Source organism: Mandrillus leucophaeus, unplaced genomic scaffold (assembly GCF_000951045.1).
Source record: "Mandrillus leucophaeus isolate KB7577 unplaced genomic scaffold, Mleu.le_1.0 Scaffold449, whole genome shotgun sequence".
NCBI classification, from domain to species: domain Eukaryota; kingdom Metazoa; phylum Chordata; class Mammalia; order Primates; family Cercopithecidae; genus Mandrillus; species Mandrillus leucophaeus.
In genome coordinates this window covers 1,001,321-1,011,842 of record NW_012104798.1, presented here as the reverse complement: position 1 = coordinate 1,011,842, position 10,522 = coordinate 1,001,321, and the positions used below count along the sequence as shown (strand labels likewise).

At 40.5% G+C, this 10,522-nt stretch overlaps 1 protein-coding gene across 4 annotated transcripts in view; it reads left to right on the top strand.

The window, feature by feature from the left end:
- SLIT2 (slit homolog 2 (Drosophila)) overlaps nucleotides 1-10,522 on the top strand; it is a 362,556-nt gene that overhangs the window by 322,535 nt on the left and 29,499 nt on the right. For all 4 annotated transcript variants that reach the window (XM_011994270.1, XM_011994268.1, XM_011994269.1 and 1 more), the window contains one exon: nucleotides 9,365-9,458. In XM_011994270.1, coding sequence (XP_011849660.1) covers nucleotides 9,365-9,458 — 94 coding nt within the window. The remainder of the gene's footprint in view (nucleotides 1-9,364; nucleotides 9,459-10,522) is intronic.

The following is a 10,522-nucleotide window of genomic DNA, read 5'->3' as shown; positions in this document are numbered from 1 at the left end:
AGCTCACTGCAACCTCCGCCTCTCAGGTTCAAGCGATTCTGTTGCCTCAGCCTTCCAAGTAGCTGGAATTACAGATGTGCACCACCATGCCCAGCTATTTTTTGTATTTTTAGTAGAGACAGGGTTTTACCATGTTGACCTCAGGTGATCCACCCACCTTGGCCTCCCAAAGTGCTAGGATTACAGGCACCAGCCACCATGCCTGGCCGATATAATATAAAGTAATAAAACACTTTCAGGATTACTTTTATATTTAATGATAGTATATATATTATATATGTGTATATATATGTGTGTGTGTATATATATACACACACACACAAGTAGTTAATAATTGCAGCTGTCATTCAAAGTTCAAGCACATCTGCAAACTTACCATAAACACTGATGGCACAGGCATTCGACTCACTTTCTCTTCTGCAAGACACAGTAGTCTATGATTCTCTTGCCTTTGCCATCTCTAAGACCTTGAAGAGAAGACTTGTTGTTATTGTTTGGATTGCCTGTCCTGCAAGCCCTAACTGCTAACACCAGCTCCCCTCCCACAGAGGAGTAAGTGGTGATTGGTCCAAGTCAAGCACAACTCACAGTGCTTTGCAGAGAGACTTCTGGCCACGGCAGCACATGTAGAGCTAATCTACACTACTGTGCTCCACTTACGTCTTGACTCTCTTGAAGCACAGGGAGCCTTGTCATGGGCCATTCCCTCTCCTTTGTGCACCGCTTATTACAGATTGACTATTGGAGAAGCTCATAGTACTAAAAGAAAACTTGAGACAAAGGAGAAGACAGCTACATGAAATAAAATGAGAGGAAAGAGACATAAAAATGAAAGAAAAAAAAAGGAAGAAATAGTGGCGTAAGTTGAAAGTTTTATTCCCCACCATAAACTTCCAGTGATTTGGAATTTACTACCTGTATTGTTTTGCTAGGGCTGCCATAACAAATTACTGCAAACTGGAGGCTTAAACAACAGAGTTTTATTGTCTTACAGTTCTGGAGGCTAGAGGTCTGGAATCAAGGTGTCCATGGTGTTGATTCCTGCAGAGGATTGTGAGGGAAATGTCTCTCCAGGCCTGTCTAGTTGGCTTCTCCCTGTTTTTCATATCGTCTTCCTCTATGCCTGTCTTTCCTGGTATCCAGGTTTCCCTTTTTGATAACGCCAGCCATATTGGATTAGGGCCTACCCTAATGACTTTAACTTGCTCTCCTCAGTGAAAACTCTGTCTCAAAATAACGTCACAGTCTGAGGTACCAGAGGTCTCAAACACGCCAGTTTTTTGTTGTTTGTTTTTGCTTTGAGGGGCACAATTGAATCCTTAACACCACCTCACTGTATTTTAAACTCTGTGTCTGCACCAGAGAACCTGTCCTTCCTCCACTGTTCTCCATGTCACCAAAAGGTAATTCCCAATATACATACCTGAATCATAGACATCCTAGACAACTCCCTCTCTCTCTTTCCCCCATGCTTATCCAGTCCACCAAAAAGTCTCATCTGTTTTGCTTCGTAAACACTGCTTTGGGCCATGTATACCTCCACCCCACCCCTACCCTGCATAAGCAGTCCCTCTCATGTGTATCCCCACTTATGCAATTTGCCGTCCTCCAATGGAGACAAAGTGCTCTTTTCTTTCTTTCTTTCTTTCTTTTTTAAAGACAGAATTTCGCTCTTCATTGCCCAGGCTAGAGTAGTGCAGTGTCGCGATCTCTGCTCACTGCAACCTCCGCCTCCCAGGTTCAAGTGATTCTCCTGTCTCAGCCTCCCGAATAGCTGGGACTACAGGCACCCACCACCACACCCGGCTAATGTTTGTATTTTTAGTAGAGACAGGGTTTCACCGTGTTGGCCAGACTGGTCTCAAACTCCTGACCACAGGTGATCCGCTCGCCTCTGCCTCCCAAAGTACTGGGATTACAGGCGTGAGCCACCACACCCAGCCAGAGTGCTCTTTTCAAAGTGCACATGTCATCTGGCCATGCCCCTACTGAAAACCTTTCAGTGGCAGCCCATTAGTCATAGAATGAAGACCTTCAACCCTGTGACCCAGCCAGCCTCTGGGGCTCCTCTGGCACCGTGTTTTCCCAGGCTCACTCCCATCTCTCAGGGCTCCTGTTCTTCATGCTGCCTCCTGCAGAAGCCTCTGTCGGAGCTCTTCATTCTCCACTTCACCCTTGCCTCTGAGTCCCACCTCTTCAGAAGAACCTCTCCTGTCCTTCTTCAGAGCAAACAGTCCCTTTCTAGAGCCCCATAAAATGTTCCTGCTTAGCATTCAGCACAGAGGCAATTTTATATATATAATAGTCCCCTCATTATCTGCGGGTGATACATTCCAAGACCCTCAGTAGATGCCTGAAACCACAAATAGTACTGAAGCTAGTTGCTATCAATCAGAACATGTTTCTGTTCATGTCTTTCAACCCACACGCTGAATCCTTTTTCATCCCAAGTAAGCCCTTAGCATGCATGGTGGCTGCAACTTTTCCACTTTGAGGTATGACAGCAAAACTAGTTTGAATTTCTTTTTTCATTCTTCACAACTTTGCAGAGATAGGAGATTCATTTTTACTGTAGATCTTAGCAACCTCAGCGTACAGTTTTTCTTTCTTTCCTTATTAAGAACTTTTACCTTTTCACTTAAAGGAAGCACTTGACAGTTTCTCTTGGGCTTGTCCAAATTACCGACATCACTACTCTTGCACTTTGGGGCCATTATTAAGTAAAATAAGGTTTCCTTGAACCGGAGGCTGTGATACCACAACAGTAGATTTGATAACTGAGACGGCTCATAAGTGACCGATGGGCAGGAGGCTTCTCCAGCCAGATACCCTGAATAGAGATGATTTACGTGCCGGGTGTGATGGAGCAGAATGGAACAAGATTTCACCAAGCTACTCAGAATGGCATGCACGAATTGTTTATTTCTGGGATTTTCCATTTAATACATTTTGGCTACTGTTAACAGTGGGGAACTGAAGCCACAGAAAACAAAGCTGCTGATAAAGGGAGACTATTGTACTTGGGAAATTACTGAATTAATATCTTTCTCCCCCTCCTCTCATACGTAAACTCCATGGAAATAGGAGTAGTTTGTTGTTTACCGTTATACTTCTAGCATTGATACAGGTCCCCATACATAGTTGGGACTCAAAATATATGGTGATGTTAAAAATCTGATTTGCTGTTTTAATTATTTGAAAAAGCTATAGGCAGATCATTCTATAAGTATCAGGGAAGAACTTTGTAGAATAGTTCTAAAACTATTTCAGTTAGTATGGTAACAAATTTAAACGAAAAGATAACTTAAGATACTAGGAAGGAAGTAAAAATGAAGGTAATAGGAAGGGCCCCTTTGTGTTGAACAAGGAACGAGCATTAAAAACAGGTTCAGGCCGGGCACAGTGGCTCACACCTGTAATCCCAAGAGTTTGGGAGGCCGAGGCAGGTGGATCACGAGGTCAAGAGATGACACCATCCTGGCCAACATGGTGAAACCCCATCTCTACTAAAAGTACAAAATTTAGCTGGGCGTGGTGTTGTGCGCCTGTAGTCCCAGCTACTGGGGAGGCTGAGACAGGAGACTTGAACCCAGAAGGCGGAGGTTGCAGTGAGCCAAGATCGTGCCACTGCACTCCAGCCTGGGTGACAAAGTGAGACTCTGTCTCAAAAAAAAAAAACAAAACAACAACAACAACAACAAAACAGTTAGGTTCATGGATCTAAAATGAAGCAGAAGGTAAGGCCAAGCTCCAGGTATTATTTCTCATAAAAACCATCAATGTGCATTGAGGTTTCCTCCTCAATGCAATAATACTCACAATATCAGTACCACAGGGGGCTCTGAACACATGCTGGCACTTTATTTTTACCGCTGAATGCAATAATGTTGTTTTGTACAACTAAGCGTGATACTCCCTCTGGTAACTTGCTGTCTGCATTATCCGTATCTTCAGAAGCATTTTCCTTTTTATTTAAAAAAAGGGATTTTTTTCAGAGCCACAGTTGACCTTACACATCTTTAATTCCAGAGCCTCAGTTTACAGATGAAGAACTGAGGTCGAGAACAATAAAATAGTTCTGCAACCAGTCAACTCCCACATATTGCATACAATTGTAGGCCACCCCAGACAGTAATACAACTACCCAAATGTCATTTTCCCCAATAAGGACAGTTACTCCCTGAGATCTCTTTATGCTGATTCACTCTTCACTGCAGAGTATTATCAATTCTGATGATCCAGCTTTTACTCTTCCACCTGGAAGGCGACCCGTAACATTTCTCATCCAAATCAGGGTAATTATGTGAGTGCCCAGGCACACTATTGACAATTACCTTGGGACAACAGGTGTAAACCAGGAGTCGTGCAAGCCAGGGTGAATGGATACATTACCACTCCATGCAATTTTTCAGAAGAAATACATTCACAGACATTCAGTAAGTAGCATCTTACCTCCTCTTCAAGAGTGAGTCTGAAAAATCATTCCCATTTACAAGAGTGGGTATCACTTTTGACATGCTCTTTCACAAGTTGTAATAGTGGTGCTGTAGAATTTGGTCATTTCTTGTCCTGCTGTGTCCCATGTATAACTGACAGGCAAAATCAGGAAGAGGTGATCTAAGAAACAGACAAAACTCTATACCTGTCATCCCAGCCCTTTGGGAGGCCAAGGTGGGATGATCACTTGAGGTCAAGAGTCCAGCCTGCCCAACATGGTGAAACCCCATCTCTACTTAAAATACAAAATTAGCTGGGCATGGTGGCACGTGCCTATAATCCCAGCTACTCAAGAGGCTGAGGCAGGAGAATCGCTTTAGCCTGGGAGACGGAGGTTACAGTGAGCCAAGATCACGCCACTGCACTCCAGCCTTGGTGTCAGAGCAAGACTCCATCTCCAAAAAAAAAAAAACCTCTGTATCAATTATAGTAGATCATTTATTAACCTCTCTTATCCTGAAGAGGTAACCGTAGACCCCCTGATTGACCACTCTTTGTTTTCTCTCCAAAACATACACAACCAACATATATACATACACTCAGAATGTTTTCACCTCTTACCAACAAGAAATGAAAACTAGAATCATAAGGAAAATTAATTTGTTCATCTGATCAAAAGTGAAATCACAAATGTCAGGCAATGATTGTGTTCCACCCTATTGGGAAGTTTTAAGGGTCCACGGCTAAAAATAAAGAAATAGGATTTCCTGGGATTTAGAGGAATGGGTTGAAGCCAGATCATGGAGTCAAGGCTTGCCTAGGCTCCTATCTCTTGAGAGGCTCATGGGCACCAACATTTAACCTATATTCAACCACATTGCCCCAAACCACTCCAATGGATAGATTTATCTTTCTTGATGTCAGTTTAAACATATTAAGACCTGCTTATGGGGTAATCAATTACAACACTAACTCTGTATAGTCAAATAAAGAATATTTCCAGTTTTCCTCTCTGTCACCTCACACTTTATCATCTCTGGAAGGGAGGCAGCCATTGATAATATTATCTCAGGCCCTGAGCCATCACAAAAGCAAACTCAATTGCCCTATTTTTTTATTGTTTTTCCACTAACTCAGTACTAGCTCTGACTAAACTTACAGTAAAAATAAAAACCAGGTAAAAATGGCATCATGTCCTCACAATACTATGAGTTTTGGGAGAACTTTTCAATATTGGTAACTAAAAATACATTAGCTGACTAATGTTAGTCATTTTATCTCTATTCTTCCTGGAAAACCAGTGCAGCTTTTAGCTGTCCAATTTCCTCTTACTGGTTGAGAAGGAGATATGCAGTCCAGTATTTGTCTAAGGAGCTTGCTAAGTTTCCCTTCTTTTATTGAGCACCTGAATCTCACCACTGTTGCACTCTTTTGAAAGCTGTCCTTCCCTCAAGTATAGTAGAATTCAATATAATTCAGGAAAATTAGAGAAACAGTCCAATGAAGACATTCATGTTCATATTTAGTCAGGGAAAATTCACAGTAATGTTTAAAGAGAATAGCGTTTATTACTAATCACGAGTGAGTAATTAAGCAAAAAAATTACACTAATCTCTAAAGGCTAGAATGAAACCCGAGTTGATTACAGGTCAACAAAATAGAGCTCTTGCCTTAAAGCATGATTCTTCCTTTTAGTAACTATTATTTGAGTATGTCAGCATACCACACTGTGGGAAAAAAAAACAAAAGCAAATGTGGCAAGAGTTCTACTCTTAGTGATTTTACAGTCAAGGAAAGAGAATCAGATAAACACCAGTAATATAAAATGCATACATAGCAGTGCAACCCTAAAACCTTACCTTATATGCTTATAATGAATATTAAGTGACTGCATATTTATACAATGTTTAAAACTGTCTGGCATACAGTAGTAAGAACCATATAAATGCTCATTAAGTACATAAACAAATGTGTACCATGTATATGCCATAAGCCAGGCACAGTCAAACACGATATAAAATTAGAGATAGAGAAGAAATAGTTGAAAAGATCTGACGTGATTCCGTAAAGAAGGGGACATATAATGGATGAGAAAAATGACAACAGAATTGTGAAAGAATGTTATTAAAGCAAAAGGAGAAACCGTTAGCCCAGGCATGGAGTTAAAATAAATTCAGGAAATAGTAAACAGACCCAGGTGACATGCATGTAGGGTGGAAGATTCATCTTTAAAGCAAGTTAGGCAGTAATTGGATGCAGAAAATGTTTTTGTAATATTTGTTAGCATTGTAAGTTTTGGTGATAAGAAAGAAAATCAAACCTTTTTTTTTTTTTTGATTGCCCTTGTTGCCTAGGCTGGAGTGCAATGGCACAATCTTGGCTCACTGCAACCTCCATCTCCCAGGTTAAAGCAATTCTCCTGCCTCAGCCTCCCTAGTAGCTGGGATTACCGGCGCCCACCACCACACCTGGCTAATTTTTGTATTTTTAGTAGAGACGAGGTTTCCCTATGTTGGCCAGGCTGGTCTCAAACTCCTGACCTCAGGCAATCCACCTGCCTCAGCCTCCTAAGTGCTGGGATTACAGGCGTGAGCCACTGCACCTGGCTGAAAATCAAATCATTTTTGAAGTCATCAACTTACGTTACTAAAGTCAGGTGTATAGCTATGTAATGGTCACAAAGAAGTATCATATACAATCTCAATAATGATTATTGCTATTTTGCTACTCTTATAGAGATAAAGAATACTTGACATTGATGTCGTTTTTTATGTTCAAGTTGGCATGCTTAGTCTAAAGCTGTTGATTAGAGATTTAACAACCTGGTTAGCTAACAGTTTCTTGGAACTTTGTCCTTGTTCACTCCTTTCCATTATCAAGTCTATAGAGTAATTCTTTGTAGACAAGGGTCAACTCTCAGTTTTATTTTTTTAGAGATGAAATTCATTTTCTCTGTTCTTTCCCTAGCTCAAGACTTTCTCTGCTGGTAGATTGAGAACTGATTAGGAGCAGAGCCCATTACATTCATCCTTGTAGCCCCGGCCTCTAGCACAACATCATGTAGTAAATCCTTATGGACTGTGACTTAGATTGGATGGATTGGGTTGGATTGTATCAGAGTAAATAAGGAATAAAACATGTCCCTTTATTATAATTTTAAAACACTGTCTTATTTAGGCATAAAGTAAAAAGTACATAAAATTACATTTATTATGTATCTCAAATGGTCCTTCTTTCCATCAGTTTTTACAAACTGTCTTGGATAGATACTACTATAAACAGCCTATATCTCCATCAGATAGATTTGGTTAGAAACTGAAAGTGATTTCATCATAGTAGGCTGATAAAATATGATGAACGCATTTCATCAAGGTATCCAACTTAGAGTAATACTAATTGAAATCGCAAGCCTTTAAATAAATCTGTTTAAAAATCATTCATCATGCATGTTTCTAAAAATCTTTCAGATCCCTGAAAACTTATAGAAGCAATATATGAGACTTTCCATGCAATTAGTTCTTTGTAAGAGACAGATAAAAACTAATATCCTGCACCAGATTGATGTAATAACTAGATGAATACATTTATTAATTTGCATCCTGGGAAAAGACCCTTGAAGTCTAAATAATATGCCACATTTAATTGTCAAGCAATGATTTCTACCAACTAGCTGAGTGTTACTTTAAAAGGATCCCCTTGTAACAAAGGGGTGCTGTGACAAGGTTCACACTCCTGAAATTTTTACCGATGCTGTTACAAATGACAGTTTTAGTAGTTTCCTGGAAATGAACAGCGCCTATAGATGTGTCACTTTATTTGTCTATTTATTGCATAGAAAACAATTCGAAAGTAGAAGTAAAGTAGAAAAGGTAAAAATAACTTAAAATGTATTATATAAGTTAATATATATTATGTATTTGAATACCTTTCCAGTCACCTTAATACTTTCACAGCAATTGGGAAAGTCTTCTAAATGAAAATTACATTTGGTCTAATGTATCTGAAATAATAACCATGTTATTGGTATCAGAAGAAATTTTCTAAAGAAATTATCAGTCATGTGATTCAACAAAGAGTACCTAGAATCTGCGTGGTTATGCCTTCAGCTCTCATTTGTTGACAGAAGTTCTATTTCATGAGTTAGGTGACTTTCATGGAAAAAATCTATGTTCTCTCTCTCTGGATCGAGTCTCCTTTTACTTTTTTCTTTTTATGTCAGAGGATGTGAGTCTAAGAAGCATTCTGTTGAGCTGCGGCAATGATTCCTAAGAAGAAAACAAAGTGTTTTTCTTTTAGACTTTTAAAACCAGAGACTATGAAGATTCGAGAATATTTTTTTCAAACATAAAACTGTAGAATAAGCCAGGCATAAAAGGGTACATATAGAATGATTTCATTTATGTCAAGCTCAGAAACAGTCCCCGCTAGCCTATGGTCTTGTCATGATAGTGATCCTCTTTGCAGGGACCTGGGGGAAGGCTTCTGGGGTGTTGGTACATGGTGTGTTTCTGGATGTGGGTGCTGGTGACCTGAGTGGGTTCAGTTTGTGAATAATCATTAGCAATTTATTTATCCTTTGTAACCATGCTATATATCAAGAAAAAAAATCCAAAATAAACAACAGGAATGAAAAGCATTCAGATTTCCTTTTCCTAATTCCCATAGTATATTCTGAAGGGGCTTATATTAGTCACAGATCGCAATAGTCCTGTTGTCCAAAATCACAACACTACTTAGCAGCAGACCCAGAACTGGATAATGGACCATCTGGTTCCATGCCGTGTGGCTTTTGTTTTGGGTTTTTTGCTTTGTTTCGTTTTAAATCACAAGCTGCCCTAACCTCTAAGACCCATGACAGTGACACAGTCTGCTGGCAGGAAGCCTGTTGACCTTTTTCTATGAGCTAACACTGTCTGCCATGTTGCAGGTGAGTTGTGTGAGGAGAAGCTGGACTTCTGTGCCCAGGACCTGAACCCCTGCCAGCATGACTCAAAGTGCATCCTAACTCCAAAGGGATTCAAGTAAGTCCAAAGCTGCCTTTTTGCTCACAGAGTAGGGGACGCATTATTTTAGAAACCCTTCTCTTCCATCCTTAGCTTCACACCTCTGCTGGGGATTAACGGGACCTATTCGCTAGTATCAATGACGTTTTTTAAATGTCCATATACAATATGGCCTTTTTTTTTTTTTTTTTTTGAGATGGAGTCTCTCTCTGTTGCCCAGACTGGAGTGCAGTGGTGCGATCTGGGCTCACTGCAAGCTCCGCCTCCCGGGTTCACGCCATTCTCCTGCCTCAGCCTCCGGAGTAGCGGGGACTACAGGCGCCCGCCACCACGCCCGGCTAATTTTTTATATTTTTAGTAGAGACGGGGTTTCACCGTGTTAGCCAGGATGGTCTCAATCTCCTGACCTCATGATCCGCCCGCCTCGGCCTCCCAAAGTGCTGGGAGTACAGGCGCCCAGCCCCGGACTTTTTGTTTAGTACACTAAAGAAAAATGAAAAAGTGTTTCCTTTTCATCTGTGATTTTTTTTGTGAAGTCACCTATGGCAATGAGCAGCCTTTGAAAATGCTTTCTTGAATTTATTTGAAGGCCCATCTGGTGACATTTGTAATATCTTCTAGTTGCTTCATTGTCTGAAGGTAAGTCTGTGGTAAAATAGAGAATTTGATTTTAATGTAATTGAAGATGTTACGGTCTGAAACAATAATTTGGCTATCCAAGGTGAGAAAGATAGAGTGACCATATATCTCAGGCTGCGCCAGGGAGTCCCAGGCTATGCCTGTGATGATTGCTGTTATTATTGATAGTGCCTCTTCCAACTTAAATGTTTTTTGCATGAGGTGACAAAGCATTATAATCCCGCTAAGCGTACTCCCTCAAGTGAACACAGAACTTCAAAAATCACTTCTTTTTGCCTCCCCAGCAATATTCCTGAAATATGTTTGCTATCAAATTATGTGATTTCTTTGCCGCCATCCGGAAATATTGTAAGGGTCTTTCAACAGCACTTCTCTTGTTAGGGCTGGCAGTAGTTAGAGATCATCTAGTCCAAATTCTTCATTTAAACATGAGAAAACCATGG